This window comes from Geospiza fortis, unplaced genomic scaffold, assembly GCF_000277835.1.
Source record: "Geospiza fortis unplaced genomic scaffold, GeoFor_1.0 scaffold719, whole genome shotgun sequence".
Lineage (NCBI taxonomy): Eukaryota > Metazoa > Chordata > Aves > Passeriformes > Thraupidae > Geospiza > Geospiza fortis.
The window spans coordinates 167,669-184,661 of record NW_005054451.1 but is presented as its reverse complement, the minus strand read 5'-3'; the positions used below and the strand labels follow the sequence as shown (position 1 = coordinate 184,661).

Sequence of the window (16,993 nt, the reverse complement as noted above, 5' to 3'; positions counted from 1 at the left end):
CTTTGAAAGTCACAGTTAAAGGCTCTGAAGTTAATGGAAATGCTTTTATGCCTTAAAGACATGTCATCAGGCTGAAGTGTTTGAAATCGTGCTTGCTAAGCTGTTAAAAATGTTGGGTGAATATGTAAAAAGGAAGAAAAAAGGCTAAAAAGCTAAGACTAAATTTTTCAGTGCTAAAACAAAGGAAGCTTTTTGGCCCACCAGGGGACACTTCCACGGCTGAGGTTGTACTTTGGGCCACAACACAAAAGGATCAAAACCAGTTTTCTCTGTCCAAGGCCTACACTCATTTCTCATCACATCTAGTCCTTAAAACAAGCTTGAGCTGGCTTTTGAATAGTGATAGACTGCACTTTTGGTTGTGACAAAGGAACATAAATCCAAGTGTCAGGCAGCTTAGAAGCCAGTGTGTCCTCATGATTGTTTAATGGAGTACAAAGGGAATTGCCTTCAAGCTAGTGGAATCTCATATCCACTCACCCATTGGTGATGCTTCAAAAAAGAAGAGAATTGTTCTCTTATGAGTCTTGGCATAAAAATTTAATTAGCAGTTGAGCTCTTTGGGAAGATAAAAAAAAGTTATTTCTTTTTTTACAGTCTCTTTCCTTTAACTGTTTACTTTCTATTTCTGTATTTTTCACAGAGACATCTGCTGCCTTCTGCAGCTATTTTTTTTTCTCCTTCCACAGTGATTCTGAAATTATTTTGCCCAGTTTCAGAAAACTTTTTTGTTTGTTTGTTTCCTGGGGTTTCTTTTTGCATAATGTTGCACTAAATTTGCACACAGTTTTGGGAAGATATTCAGAACACAAGTCAAAGTAATAGATGAAAACCTAATCAGACTTAATATATAGTGGATACAAAACTGCTGTTGTTGCATAAAATAATAATAATTGCAGTCATTGATGAATTTGTTGAAATTACTCATTCTTTAAATGAGTACAGATGAGTATATATTAATCAAAAAATCAGTCCTCACCTGAAATCAGATCCTATTTATGTTATTTATTACATTTTCATCTCTTTAGCATGAGTTACTTTGCTCTTAAAGGCATTAAATGTTATGACAGTGTGTATTTGCGGTCCTAGCACTAGGGAGAACTGAGTTCGATTTTTTAAAAATTCCTCAAATTTAAACAAAAATAATTTCAGCTGTCTTACATCACAAGGGGCAGGAAACAAAAGATCAAGAAGAGCCCCAAACCTTTAACTCTGTTGGCATTTGTTCATAATGTCAAATGTCTTAACATCAAATTAATTACAGTTCTGATCCAACGTGACAAATTTTCCAGAAGTGCACTGGTGTGTTGTGATCACCTTGAAGCACAGATGTTTGTGTGTGCTTTGCTCTCTGCAGTTAACCAGAAATAATTCAAATAATGTACTTTAGGACTCTCTCTTAATTGAAATTTGGAACCAAACCTGCTTGCATTATCTAGGAGTTGACCTTTATTTTTCGAGTTGAAAACTAGAAAATGAATTTTTCATATGGGTGATATAGAGCTGTTCTTCTTTAGAAATGTTTCCTATTTTCATGTCTTGCACAAGCCATTGTCTTTTAAACTTAAGAAAGCTTTGTTTTCAGTTTGAAAACGCTGAAACAAATTGTTTTGACGCTTCTGAAGTTCACCTTCCTTGGGACAGCAGGCTCAGACTCTGGGCTGGAGAAGCTGAGTACAGCAGTAAATATTCCCCTTGCAAAGCCAGACTCCTTAAGCTCCCAGAACAATCTTGTTGTCCATGTAGGCCAGTTTAGGAAACAGAAATACTGTTACAAGTGACAAGGCTGTGTTTGACCTTCTTCGGTTCTTAAACTTGATTGTTTTCCTTTAGGAAAGTATCACTGGAAGGGTACTGGGGACAGCCAAAGGTGATACAGAGACTCCATCATAGAAGGCATGAAAAGGACACTTTATTATTAGAAATCTACAGTTCTTATAGAAACAGTGGTGGATTTAAGACCCGATTGTCCTTTAGGAATCTTCTCTCACACTATTGGTGAATAGCACACTCTGGAGAACAATGTCTATAAACAATGGTTACAGAAAGAGAGACAATCATTGTTTGGATTCTTTCCTCTGAAGTTTCCCACAGCTTCTACACAGCTTCCAGGATTTTCCTGGGAGAGCCATGTCTCCCTCTGTTCAGAGGATGTGTAATTACTACAGGAAAGGAGAGGAAGAAGAGGTCAGGGAGTCTGAGTGTGCTCAGGTGAAGGGGTCAGAGAAGGGTTTGGGGTGGAAGAGACCTTTAAAGATACCCTAGTTCCTTTCCCTGCCATGGGCAGAGGCTGTGGCTTGCTCCTCTTTAGGAAATTGCTGACCCAGTTGGGTTTTTTGAGGTTTGTCTTCCCTGGGGAGGGCTGCATGTGTGAGTATGGTTTAATTTCACTCTGCTCTGCAAATTGCTTTGGGCTTTTTCTCTTTACAAAGTCACCTGATGTGCCTGCTACTGATGTAAAACCTGTGTTTGGAGAGGTTTAAAGCCCTTAGCTTTGGAAGACTTCCAGTAAATAAAGCTTTGGGCTGCTACACCTCTGAGTTCTGGCTCTGGCATATCAGGTGAGACCATCCTGCAGAAAACTTTCCCTGTGTCCTTCTTCAGCACCCATTCCTCAAGTGCTGGTTTGTTACCAGACCTGAAATGAGCAGTGGAAAGCAAAAGCCAAACTTCCCAGGCTGTCTGATATTAATTCAAAGCCAAGAAAAGTAAAAGAGCACTGGAGGGCTCTGTGGAAAAAGGAATATGGTTTAAATGAAGTGAGATAATTTAGGTAGTCATGAGAAGCTTCTGAAACTTCCAGCTGCAGCCACAGATCACAATTCTTGCTTTTTCTTTCAGTGCATGACAAATGATACCCTCACAAATTGCTTTCTACAGAACAATGGGACCTCAACATTTTATTTTGATGCTCTTAATTGCAAAATAGCATAATTACAGAATTATGTGGTTTTTTAGAGTGTTTGTTTGGGTGAATTTTTTTTTGGTTTTCTGTTCTTTTGGGTTTTTTTGCTTTGTAAGAGGGCTAATAGACACAATAATGAAATTAAAACTGTTTTGGTAGAATGAAACATTTCTGGTAGACATAGATTCTTCTTAAGCTCTACAGCCCATCACTGTTTTAGGAGTAAGTCTCTTTTGGAGATATTCTCTGAAGTTATCTCTTTTTTCTATCAGTAGAAGAAATTTTCTGGGCTGCTTCTTTCTTTTGCTTTGTGATCCTGCAAATGCAACTGTCGTGCTTTGAAGGCTGAATCTTGACATTTGAAAGGCATTTAATATTTTACATTTGTTATATAATTTTTTTAGGAATTATAAACAATAATTATAAAAGGCTGGATTACATGATTGTAAATTGATAATAAATGAGTACATGATTTATTTAATCTCACAGTGTTATTTGCACACTCTTCCCAAAAAAAAAAAGAACAATTTATTCTCCACAGTAGTGTTTATGGAACTTTTATAAAGTTGTTGAACATCTTCAAAGGTGTAGACTTTTAAAACCAATTTTCTGAAGGGTGTATTTATAAAGTTTGTCTTTCTAAAGTGCAGTGAGGTAGGATGGCAGTGTAGCAATTTATTAATAAGGATATTTATATATTAATAAGGATAATTCATGCATGCTTTATCATAGTCAAATTTGGGGAAATTCTAAATGAACAGAACTCTTCTAGGGGTTTTTGGTCATCACTTCAAATTGTGAAAAATTTGTATCTTTCATTGTTTTTTTTTCAGTTTTACAGAATTTTTGGATCCATTCCAGCGAGTGATCCAGCCAGAGGAGATCTGGCTGTACAAAAATCCCTTGGTGCAATCAGACAACATCCCCACACGGCTCATGTTTGTAAGTACCAAAGGTCATTTGATGGCTGCAAACTGAGTAAATGTTCCTTTGATAAGCAGCAGGAAATATTTCACAAGCAGAGGAAGTTCCTTTAATCCTAAAGGCAGCTCTTTTCCCAGTCAATGTTGTCCAAAATGTAGCAAACGATGGGAAGTCTTTAAAAAGCAGCGTTATGAGATGACTGAATTTATGAATGTTGATTTTTCAGTTTAAGATTGAGAGCAGTGGTAGCTGGGAGGGATGTGAGAGAAATGAGTAGAAAGTTTTTTCAATTAGCTGTTGGGTGACCTGACAAAACCTTGCCATGCTCTTAGAAGGTTAAGTGCTTAAATTTTGAGGTCCAATTTGTTTTAGTCGTGTTAGGCACTGAGATACTGGACTCTGAATAATCTTTTTTTTTTCCCCTAGAGGAAAAACCTTTGTTTTAGCTTCTGCCAACACTAAATATATCACAGAGCTGTCCTGCTGTCACTGCTCTTCTGGCTCTTCCCTGCTCAGCACATGCAGGCTGGATGGCTGAATTTGGTTATCAAACTTCATAATTTTGATAACCTTCACTAGCAGTGATTAATAATCATGATAGTCTCTATATATGACTGCAGTAAAATAGACAACTTCAGCAATGCTGAAATTATGGCTGTAGTTCAGGCTGTAAAAGTGGTAGTTCAGTCTTTCCAACAGCTGCCTCAAAGTCACCTTTTCCTGATTCTTCAGAGAACCCAGGGTTTTACTTTTCAAACTTGAAATCAGATTAAATGCAAATCAGATATATAATTTCTATTCAACTTTTTAATAAATGCTTAATCCTTCATTTATAATAAAACTTTAATTAAGGAACAGTTTAAAGGCACCTCCTGCATATGAGGTGACCATTTATCTCAGCCTTCTAAGGCAGATGCTGAAGGCCTGATTTTTAAATTTGCCTTTATAAACAAACATTTTGTTTATATTGCATTAAGGAGCATCTCTATTTTGGACTTTTTAATATTGGATGGGAGAAAATGTATGTTTTTCCTGAAATGGAAGACAGCTGTGCAAAAACCCTAAAAACCCAAAATCAAGCAACAAACAAACAAAACAACCCCCAAGCCAAACATTAAATTGTGCTGGGAAAGACTGAGTTTAATTGTGTGGTTTTTCCTCCTGCTCAGCATTACTTTGCTACACGGTTTCTCTGATCTGTTTGGATCTCAGTTCAAGAACCAAGAGTGAATCATTGTACAGGGTTTTGCTGCAGTGGGGAAATTATTTTTGAAACCAGTTGGGGTAATCATTAATCCATCCTCTTATTCCCCAAGCAATAGGCACTGGGAAGCACAATTCTGGGATATAATTATAATATATTCCCATAATAATATTCCCATAATAATAATTCCCATCTAATATGTTCCCATAGCCCCAGATTTTGGCAAAGTTTGTGGTGGGTGGAACTTAGAGACAACTCTGTGTCAGTAACATTTGTGTGGCTTGGGTTCTCTTTCTGGCTCAGATTTTAAACAGTCAACAGCTTCTTAAATTAAGAAACATGGGTAATTTCTATATTTTCTCTTATTTTTTTAAATTTAAAAGAAGAAAAATCTGACTCTAGCATTGCTCACAAGCTTTCATTATGGAAGGAATTTGTTGCGCTGCTGTACTCCAATATTGAAATTATGAGTATGGCTTATCAGAAAGCAATCTCTAAGACTTTATGAATTGCTGGATTATTTTATTTGCTATGAGAGACTTGAATTAAAGAGAAAGGTTGTGAATGCACATCCAAATTAGACAATGCTGACTTCTGCATGGGGAGCAAAAACTGGAATGAGCTGAGCCTGGTTCTGTCTCTCTATCAAAGGATATTCCTTGCCTTGGAAAGTGCAGGTAACTGCCAGCTTTCCCTTGGAAAAGTGGAATTGTGTCCCTGTAACTTCAGCATTGCCAGGATGAATAATAAATGACAGAGTTTTTGTCCATGTTTCACAAAAGCCTGGCAATGCTGGAATATTTCACTGCTGGGAAAGGAAAGATAGCTGAGATGCATCAGAGGAGAGTATTGCTCATTAGAATGTTGCAAAATCTGTTTTAGATATGAGCCATAGAGAAACTTTTTTGCAAAATAAATAAAAGGAGCCTGTCACAGGCCAAAATTTCTTTTTGTGTGCATTTTGCTGCAGAATAAAAAGCACCTTCCAGCTAATGCTTTTGTGTGAGGAGCAGCAATACACCATGAACATGAATAGTTCATCTCCCTAAAAAATTCACATGCTTGTAAAATATGAGGAAATCTGCAGTTTTACCAGATTTCTGAGGATGGATGGGGAAGTGGTTTGGAACAAGCTGCCACTTGAATGCTATTCTTTGTTGATAATTTCTGATGCTCCTGCTTTTTCAAAAGATTTCTGCCTCCATTAAACCACCACTATGAGCCTGTCAGCCTTGGCTATATTTCTACATGTTCTTCAGTCCTGGAATGCAGATATTTTTCATCTTTTTTTCTTTTTTTTTTCCTGGTGGCAATACTTATTTTTAAGAATGAAACTAGAAATTCTAGGATTTACTTCAACTTCTTTTTTTTTCCACATTGTCTCCGAAAGTAGAAATTAAATTGTTGATGGGGACAGAGAGAAGTGAATATTTCTGGAGCAGTAACGTGACATTGGCATCCAAACTTGAATTTCACACACACTTAGGGGGAGATTTTAAGTGGAAGTGACTCCTCTTTTTGCACAAATTCTGGTGCCTGCCTTCCTAAATGTAGAAAAGGGGAACAGACACCAGCCTGTGTTTTAATCTGCATGGTTCACTGAGTTAGTATTTTGGAGATGCTGGCAAGGACAATCTGGTGCAAGATGCGCAGCCAAAATTACAGACATAGCCTACTGTCGTGTTGTTTCCTACTCAGATTGTCTGAAATCATAAAGTGAGGACTGGGATTAATCTGTGGTATAAAAAGAAGATTGAGTCACGTGTCTTTTGCCATAATATATCTGTCTGGTCTGGTTTTTCACTCACTGGGACTATTAAAGAGTAAGGCCCAGTTCAGCTTCAGTAAAGGAAGCATAATATTACTTAAGACCTGGCACCTCTTGTGCCATTTAAAGTTTGATTTTTTCCTTGTTAAAAACAAAACAAAACAAACAAAAAAAAACCCCAAAAAACCAACAAAAAACCAAACTCAAACCTCAACCAGTAAAATTCACTTTTTTAAAAGAGAATAAAATGTGTGCACTGATGCACAGATGCCATTTCAGGTTCCTGGTAGGAGGATTCCTGTCCTCCAGCACTGACAATTACAGGATATTCTGTTTAACCAGTGACTAAACCTGTAGATTGTCAGGTGTTGTTTTTCTAAGTTTGAACAAAATAAAGCAGTTTGCTCCACATTTCAACACTTGTAAACAAAAGAATCATAAAGACATAATCTTCCCAATGCATTCAACCATGACAGTTGAAAAGAAAACAAAAAGAAAGATAAAGGGCATTTTAAAATTCCAGGAAGTTGGTGCTGCTCTCCATTGTTTTGAGTAGGGGCTTACTGAGCCCAGGTGGGTGGGCTGCCTTCCTCAGCAATTGCACATTGAGGAAAAAATGTCCAAAATCTGTATTTTGGAATTTTGTGGACCTTATGGACTGTTACTTTTTCATTGGAGGAGCTGACATTTTAAATGCATCTCTGGGCAATTACAAATCAATTATAGCTGAGGGCTGTATTGGAATATTAATGTGCTCGTCACCCTGGAGTTGCAAAGACAAATCATCCCACTTTGCTTAAGGTCAGGAGTTTGATAAAGATCATTCAGTTTAAATGGAGCTGGCAGCAGCTAATTATCAATCAGTGGGGCAGAGAAGGAATTGATGCTCTCACACATAGCGTTTGTTATCTCTCACAGGCAATTTCCTTCCTCACGCCGCTCGCAGTCATTTTCGTGGTGAAAATAATCCGTCGAACAGACAAGACCGAAATTAAAGAGGCTTTCTTAGGTAATGTATGTCGTACTTCAAGGTGGAAAAGTGTCTGATGGTTCTCAGAGATTGATTCCAAGTGTAGTCCAAGCCTTGAAGAAAACCTGTCTCCATTACAGCCCATTATAGTAATTTTCAGTGCAGTTTCAGGGCATCTCGCAGAAGCCTTTGAGTTTATGTGTTTGTAGAAGCACAAATTCTGTGCCTTAATTCCACAATCTAGCTAGCAAGGACTGGAATTTGATCAGCAAAGGCAGGTCCATCTGAGAGACTGTTCAGATGTATATTTTTTCTGTCACACCCAATCTATTACTTACCTCTTATTTATACTTGCAGCTATTCTAAATCAAGGCTTTGACTGGAAAGTCCTGTCCAACTCAGCTGTTTAGTGTAGGAAATCACTCGTCTCATTGTTTTCTCTGATCTTCTCCTGCAATTTACTGTTACCCATTGCAAAATCCGTGCTCTTGGCTCAGTTCTTCTAATTAGAAGCTGTTGTTTCATCCTTAACTGCCAGTGGAATTAGCTGTGCACTTAATCCTGGGCTGTGAGCAGTAGTGGCTGTGCTAGGGGTGAAGTCTCATTACAGTTGTAGGCAGGAAATTGGAGCAGAGGACAATGGAAAGGGTAAGTTTTAAGCTGTTCCAGCTAATTCTGACTGTGCCTATCTTTTGAAATCTTACAGTGATATGTGCTCAGATCCTTTTTATATATATAGATATTGCCAGAGATCAATATTTATTTAAAGCCCTTTCACTGGCAAGGGATACCTTGAAGCACTAAGAACTGTGAATGTTTGTGTTGGCTTTATGTTTGAGATATTCATAATTGCACCTGGAGTAAGGAGGAGGTAATTTAGGTGCCCTTAAGCCTTCCCCTGGGAGTGCCTGAATCTCTCACTGGCTGGATTATATGACTTTAGATGGGCAACATGGATCTTTCTTAAAGGAAACAACAGCAGAACAAATAGATTTTTTTTCTACCATCCTACATTCTCACTCTCACTTGATGCTTGGCTTGCCAGTGTAAGGAATGTGCAACAGTGAAGGCACAGCTCTGTCAGGTGTACAAGGAACAGTCAAGACAAAACTCAACAAAAAGACTGAATTTTACTGCCTGTCTCCAAAAGCAGACATGTTTTTTAAGAAGGGCAATGTAGTGCTGTGGCATTGCTGGTCATCTGCATTTGACTTTATGGAAAATTTTCCCATGCAATTTCCATAAAAACTGAGACAAAACAATGGAGGGGGAAAACAGAGCATAGAATTGAGTGGTCACTGTGAGCACAGATGTTGAAAAAAGAAATTTAAGAGTATGGGTGTCTCTAGGATTGGCTTGTTCTTTCATTTTTGCTGTCAACTATTGTTATATTCTGAGAAAACCCTTATTTTTGCTTTGATGAAGGTCCCACTTTTTTCTTTTCTTAACTTTAAAAAAATATAACACTATAACATATTTTTATGATCTGTAATATCCTCAGGCAAAGGTTTTATGGATACAGGATGAGTACTGCTGAAGTGCAGCATCTGGGGCAGCAGCCCAAGGAGAAAATAGCTCAGTGGCTGTCATAGTCAAAGCTATATTACTGTAAATGTTCTGCTGGAAACCAGACATTTGCCTGATAATTTTTTTTCTGATGGGAAATAAAATTCATTGGCTCCTGGTTTGCAACAGGGAGCTACAGTGTGGACTGCAAAATTAAATTATTTTTAATCTAAAATGTGTGTATGTGCAGGATCCAAGTGCCAGTGAAATCAAGGCAAAGATCTCCACAGGTTTGAGATGAGGTTCTTTGGAAAGTCTGGGGACTTGGCATGCAAGCACGAATAGAAGAGATGATTAATTCTCACCTACTATGACAGTTCCTTCTTGTTTTCCAATTTTATCAGAAAAAATGTTAATCATGGGAGCAAACCTGAGGGAAAAACATTGAAATATTTAATCAAAACATCCAAATCCTTTTGAAAGAGAAATAAAGTCATCCAATTGTAATTTTGGCCAAAAGTCAATGCTTTAGTCTGAAAGTGATGTGTTTAATTGCATCACACACACACATATATATACAAGTGTGTGTGTAGATATATCTATATATCTTGAGTATTGGTCTATACAGGGATTCTGCTTGACAAAAAGCCAAAAGTCAATGCTTTAGTCTGAAAGTTAATTGTTTAATTGTATCACACACCCGCATATTTATACACATATATATACACATGTGTGTGTAGATATATTTATGTGTCTTGTATATTGGTCTATACAGGGATTCTGCTTAACATAAAAAGCATGAGAGTTTAATCTGGTAAATTACAAAACTCAAAAATTGCAAACCACAGTACTTCATCCTCTAATTTTTTTCCATTTATTGACTTATGCCTGTGCAAATGGCGTGGTAGGAAAACTAGCTTTGTGTAGGGCAATAAGAACAGAGTAAGTAATGATTATTACAATGCTCTGAGGTCTGTCCTTAGTCTGGCTAACAAGAAAAACAGTAGGCTAAAAAAAAGATCATTCAGTTTTCAGCCCAGTAATGGTTTAAGTCTGTAAATCAAATGCTGTAATGCTGCAGTTTATTGCTTGGTACTTAGGTTATTATTGTTCTCTTTGTTCATTGTGTTTTGTAGCTGTTTCCTTGGCTCTGGCCCTGAATGGTGTCTGCACAAATACTATTAAATTAATAGTGGGAAGGTAAGTCCTGTCATGTTCTAAGTGATGGGTTTAACTTGAGAGGAATGGAGACAGACTGACAGCTACAGCAAATCCCAATAAATAGAGAGCTGCTGCTCCAGAGCACGTGGAGTCAGAGGGGCCCTATGGGGCTGTCCTTGGCCCGGTGCAGGTGTTGTACAACTTCATTAGGTGACACCCCACTGTGGCAGGGATCCATGGCCGTGTTCTGCTGCTTGTTTGACTGGCTGGCAGACCCAGACAAGAGAGGGCTTTGGGAGGAGTGGTGAGAGCTGAAATCAGCTCATTAAATTGGCAGCATGGGAGGAGAGAGCCACAGCATGTGGGAGCTCAGATGCCAGTGCCCCTTGTCTGATTAAATAGGAATAAATTCATTTTGTGAGAAGCATATTCTGTGTCCAGGTGACATCAACATGCACAGCAAAACAAACTTGGCAGCTAGGCAGTAAATGCATTCCTAAGTAGAACATTTCTTTCAGGAAGCATTATTTTGAATCAAGGGCTTAGAAAATATGTTTTAGGTATTTTTTGACTCTTTATCAAAATTTTAAATAATTTCAGCTGAAAAATACACATTTGAATTGAGTTCATGCACTGTGTAACAGCCCAGTGCTGCTTGTGTTGCTGGGATGTTTTGTTTCATTGAGGAAGCAATATTTGTGTTTGGTTTCTGATGAACCCTCTCTGCTGCAGAACTGGTGCCCTGACAGTAATGGCACTTGGCACTTTTATTTGATGGGTGCTTTTAAAATAATTAAGAATACACCCACTTCTTTAGACAGGAATAAGCTCATTTATCCTGCATTCCAAGCCAAGTATTTTGCTGTCAGCTTGTCTCTGAATCTGTGATCATTCACTTTTCTTCTCCACGTGGTTTATTGGCTCAGGATCAGTATGACACCAGTCAAACCTACAGGCCCAGCTCACGACAGGGTCAGGAGAAGCTCAGAGGTTTGCTCAGTGCACTGAGACAGTCAGCATCAAGGCTGGTTTGGATTTTGGTGGCTGATTTTTGGATATTCTGAGCTGGGTGTTTCAGCAAGACCTGTGAAAATTTGGGAGTCATTACACTTTGTGCAAAACTGATCACTCTAGGCAAGATTAGCCTGCATGTGTGTGATAAGCAGTAAATGTAATAATCATTGTGAGGTTTATTTGGTACTACAGCTTTTTTTTGTATTTTTAATATCCATGGTGTTTTTTGTAGACCGCGTCCCGATTTCTTTTACCGCTGCTTTCCAGATGGAGTAATGAACTCTGAAATGCACTGCACAGGTGATCCAGACCTGGTCTCTGAAGGCAGAAAAAGCTTTCCAAGCATCCACTCTTCCTGTAAGTTCACTTAAACACAGTGCCTCTTCTGTAAAAAGCTGCCCTTTCTGTGGTTAGGCATTGCTCTTTTTCTTCTGGATCGTGAACCTGATTTTAGCTGGAGGAGTCTGAATTTCTGACTTACCGAAAGTCAGAAATTTCCTTCTGGAAATAAAATTGTGAGCCTGTGACCCTTCCTCATCTTGGGAGCCACCTGAGAGCATTCAGTGTCACAGCAGGACTGTCAGCAGAGTGAAGCATATTCAAGGTTCCAGAACACTGTGGTTCTGAGGGATATCTGTTCCCCAGCGCATACCTTTGTCTAATAGTAAATATTTATTTTGTTCTATTCCAAAGAGGTAGGACAGTACAGTCACTCTTCTTTTGGCTTTGAGGTCTAGGTCTCGTGGTTTGATCAGGTACCCCCAGTTTGTGCTGCATCCTGACAGGTATTCAGGTGGCTTTTTGAGAATTCATCTACCTGATTTAATTAGTTTTACTAGCTTAGGTGTTTGTAAAGGTTCCTTTTTCTGTCTTGAGAGGATGAGTTCTAGTGTGTTTTATCTCCTGTCTGATAAAACTTCTTTTCATTTGTGAAATAACTCGATTATTGTAAGCTTCTTTGGGGTTTTTTTTGGCACGTAATGTTTGTTGCTTTCAGCAACAGTTTTTTTTTCTAAGAGCTGCCAATTGAGAACCACTAAGTTGTATCTATGGAATTTTTTGGACTGTGGTAATTTTAAATTGCCTAATATACATATATTGCAAACAAGTTGGGTGATGAGATGAATGAAATTGTGAGCTGATTTTGCTCCTTCTTTCTTGTTTGAGTCACAGAAATAAGTAAGAGAGTATTAGATGTTTGTGGGTGTGTTATAAGCTTTAGTTCCAAGCCAGTGGGGCAGCCACAGGAGGAATCCTGGGGTTTTCCTCTTACCTGGCACTGGTTGTATAAACTGAGTTATGGTGCTGTAGCTCACACCTAATTTATTGGAGCAGAATGATGTCCCAGAATATTTAGATCTAAATTACGAGAGCAGCTTTCTCCATCACTGACATAAGATTAGTGTGGCTGAGTTGACTGTATTTCCCACCACAAAGCCTTTTATTAAAATGTGATAAGAATGAAGAGATAGTATATAATCAGTAATTTTTATCACTTGGTAAGTGTATATCAGAGTGAGGCAATTCTGCAGCTGCTTGAACTACTTAGCTGTTTGAAGCCTGATGTTATAATATCTAAGTCTGACAAGCCTTAAAAATCCATAAATGTTTTAGTCTCATAATGGAGAAGAAAAGCATTTAATTTGACAATCATACAATGCTAACCCTTCTTCTCTGCAGCAAAATTATTTTGATAACCAAAATTGTCAGTTTTATCAAGAACAGTTTATGGCTGTGATCACAAATTTATTTTCTTGCTATTACTTCATTCCCAGTAGTATAAAGGGTGGTAACCAAGAAGGCATTATGGGAAGCACACCATTATACTGCTCTCCTACACCTTTGAAGCAATGAGGATGTTTGGGATATAATAATTCGTGTTTGCAAATTGTGATATAGTTTTGCATTTTCTTAGCTCAAAGAAAACTCTTAGCTTTTCCTGTCTTAACGTGTGAGTATTTATGAAGTTTCCTTCCATAATCTCAGTCCAAATTTTTTCCTTGGCACCTTTCTCCCTTCCTTCAGCACAAGATTGTTACAAGGTAAAGGGAAACAATTCCATGTTGTATTGCCCACGGATTTAAGCAATTCCACTCTTCAGATTTCTGTCATCCTTCACTGTGTGTTGTGAAATTCATGAAACAGCACCAAAAAGGGTTGTTTGTTTGGGTTTTTTGTTTCTGTTAGTGTTTGGGGGATTATTTTTTTCTCTTTCATGACTGCAGAAATGTAAGTGGTGAGGATGAGAGTTGACATAAACTATAGTACCTCTCTTGGTATGATGGTTTTAAGTAGCCCACTACAATTTGGTATTTCCTACTTCACTTGAACCCGTAGGGAAAATAAATCACAAGTAAAAGCTGCCAGGCAGCTCATAAAGAGGGGTTAGAAGCTTCAGTCAAGAGCCATTCTCATCTTTGAAACAGTTTTTCTTAACGCATTTCTAGGATAGGCTGTCAATCACAAGCTTTGTTATAACAGAATCTAAAACTTCATCCATGCAAGACGAGGCCTTTAATGAGAAAATCTGTGGTGCTGTAAATGGGGAGCTGTGAGAGGGCAAAATGCAGGGATGTGTGTCAAGAGTGTCACTGGCACTCCCAGATGGCCTGGCCTGACCTTGCTTACTCCATAAAAATGTTGTGAACAGCCTGTTGCCGCTCTCAGAGCCAACTTGTGTCCTGAGGGAGAGTTCTCCTTCCTTGGAGCACAGATGATTTCCTTGGCCTCACCTCCCTGGGCCAAGGAGAGCATGGCATAAAAGAAGAAAAAAGTGTGGAGCACAGGCTGTTTCATAAAGCCAGAAAGGGACTTGCACATTCCACTGGATCAAAGAAATCTCTGGATCTTTTGGATTGTTTGGAACCTATTTTGCTTCTTTTCCAGTGTGCTGCCAATCTTGTGTGAAAGGATGGACCTTTGGCTGTAGGAGCCCAGACTCCTGCCCATATCCAGTAGCTCAGAGTTGCTCCTGAGTGGCACAAATGCTGCTATTTTGACGCCCAAAATAATTCCAAAATATACATTTATTTATTCCATATTTATAATTTCCATGGTTTTATAATCCATTGGCAATTTCATGCTAATTTAAAGCTAGCACCTGTGGGACCATGCAGCCTCTCTGTGCCCATACTTCATCAAAGCAGTGATGTTGAAAGATCATAAATGCAGCATTTTTTCCTGCCTGTGCCCTTCCTGTGTGCCTTCTGAAGAGTTTTCTTGCAGAGAACTTTTGGGCAGCCTGCCCTGGAGAGGCTTCATGCCATCTCCACCTCTCCAGATGTTTTTTCCCTCCTTGCAACAAGATGGAAACAGCAGCAGGAAGCTACAGATGAAAAATGAGCAACCAAATGGATGGACATACAGACAGAATGATTGAGTGTCAAACAGAACAAATTGTGCAGAAATCAGCAGAAAACCTTTTGTTGGCAATGATTGCCCAGCATGACAGCTGATGAAAAATGTGATGTATGGATAAAGAGAATTTAACTGAATGCAACACATGCAAGAGGAAAATTAAGGTGAATGAACACAGAACAATTAATTGGACGAGCCATGTGCCCAACTGCGAGCTGAAAAGATCGCTGAATTTGTAGGCATACGTTGTACTAATGGGATGGATAGACAGCTTTTTGTAATTGGTTTCTTCCTTTTCATCTAATGCTTGATGTCATTTTGACATTTGTGTCAGGCTGACAAAATCTCTCCACAAACAAAATAGGAACTTACGAGTGAGTCCTGGAGTGTTATTTATCTAAAAATCAATTTACAATGCTTGTAAATCCAGGTTTGTATCCAGTGAAGCAATTTCAGGTAGGCCAGATAGGCAGTAATTTAAAATGGAAAAGAAATCAGTAGGGTTCATTTAATTAACAGTTCTTGGTTACTTTGAGTAGCTTTATACATTTGCCAGCTCAAGGAAGATTTCACAATGTGCCAGTCTTTACACAGGCTACAAGAAATGAGCATTTCATTGGTACTTGTGTGGACAGGGAGGTCTGAGTCTATTTTGGTGACAGAATTTAGCATTTGTAATATTACCATGGAGTCATGAAAGAAAATGCCAGATTTCTAAATCCTGTGTTAATATTAAATTGCAGTTAGCTATAATTGGTTATAATTGCTATAATTGGGTAAATATCTTTGTTTGGAGAAGGGGCAAATTCTCTTTTCACTTTATATCCTGGTAATGGCGCAAATATAAACTGGTTCTGCCAAATTTTATGAGTTGGGTTTTGTCCATGTCTTTTTCCAGTTGCAGTCTGAAATGAATTTTGGCTTAAAATATGAATCCAGATCATCTTTCCAAGTTTAGATACAGAGCTCTAAATCAAAAGAATAAAGACCTGATCCATTGCATTCTAACTGAATCTTTGACCCAGATTTCACCTGTATAAATGAGGACAGGCCACCAGCAGCAAACAAAAGTGCTTCAATAGTAGTATGTGTTTATGTTAAAATGGATAATAAATGAGTCTTGATTTATTACCAAAACCAGGACAACTTCATGGTTCCATCTGAAATGTTTATATTCATGTGTTGCTTATCAGAACAGTAAGCAGCAAATCAGCATCACAGGCTTGCTTCAAATATTGTTCAGTAAAATGGGCTGTTTAGCTTAAAAGAAAAAATTAAATCATAGACAGGGAGATGTCCCATATGCTGCTGTGATTGTAGTAATGGAGTCCTTGTACAAGCAAATATGGGTAAATAATAGTAACACAACACAATTTATTTAGAAACACCAAAAATCCTCTGTGAATTTAATGCCAGATTCTTGACCCTGTTTGCTTTCTTAGAGGAAGTGATTAATTCTTCATGATATAACTCCCTTTAGGCTCTTACTCTGCTCAAAACATTTGCAAGCAAATTGCAGTTGCCAGTTTTGGCTTCAGCTTTATTTAGTGACTATTTTTAAATGTGTTATTTCTGAGTTGGCCTAGAACTATAGAAGCTGTGTTTTTCAGCTAAGGAATTAGATTAGAAGAAGGTGCATGAAACTGGTTTTGGTACCTTTCTAGTGAAGCAAAAATAGTGGCTTGGTGAGAGGTTACTTCAAGCTCCTTGGTGCTTGTACTGCTGAGTGTTGGTGGTCAGAGGGAGATGGAGCCCATGGTGGCCACAAAACCCAGAGAGACATCCTGAAACTGATGTGTCTGCTGTGAGAAAAAATGAATAATCACTTGCTAGTCTGGTTTACATCAATTTATAGCTGGATTCATAGAACTCTGAGGATAAAGGTGCCTCTGGAAATTGTGCAGTTCCAGCCACAACTGAAGCAGGCTCAGGGTGAGAAGGTTCCAGAAGGTGATTCCCAGTTGAGTTTTGATTTAATGTGAAGATTCCACAACCTGTCTCACAGGGAAGCTGGTCCAGTGCCTGACCACTCAGTGAGAATGTTGTTTGTTATATTTAAATGCAATTTCCTGTGCTTCATTTGGTGCCAGTTCACCTTGTACTGGCAACCACCCAGCAGAGCTGGGATGTTCTTCCCCCAGTCCAGGAATTTGCATTTCCCTGTGTTGGACTTCAGGAGATTCC

The 16,993-nt window shown here is 38.4% G+C and overlaps 1 protein-coding gene across 1 annotated transcript in view; it reads left to right on the top strand.

The window, feature by feature from the left end:
• Nucleotides 1-16,993, top strand: part of PLPP4 (phospholipid phosphatase 4) — a 45,024-nt gene that overhangs the window by 11,437 nt on the left and 16,594 nt on the right. Inside the window, exons 2-5 of the mRNA XM_031062574.1 lie at nt 3,739-3,847; nt 7,720-7,810; nt 10,414-10,477; nt 11,685-11,809. Coding sequence (XP_030918434.1) covers nt 3,739-3,847; nt 7,720-7,810; nt 10,414-10,477; nt 11,685-11,809 — 389 coding nt within the window. The remainder of the gene's footprint in view (nt 1-3,738; nt 3,848-7,719; nt 7,811-10,413; nt 10,478-11,684; nt 11,810-16,993) is intronic.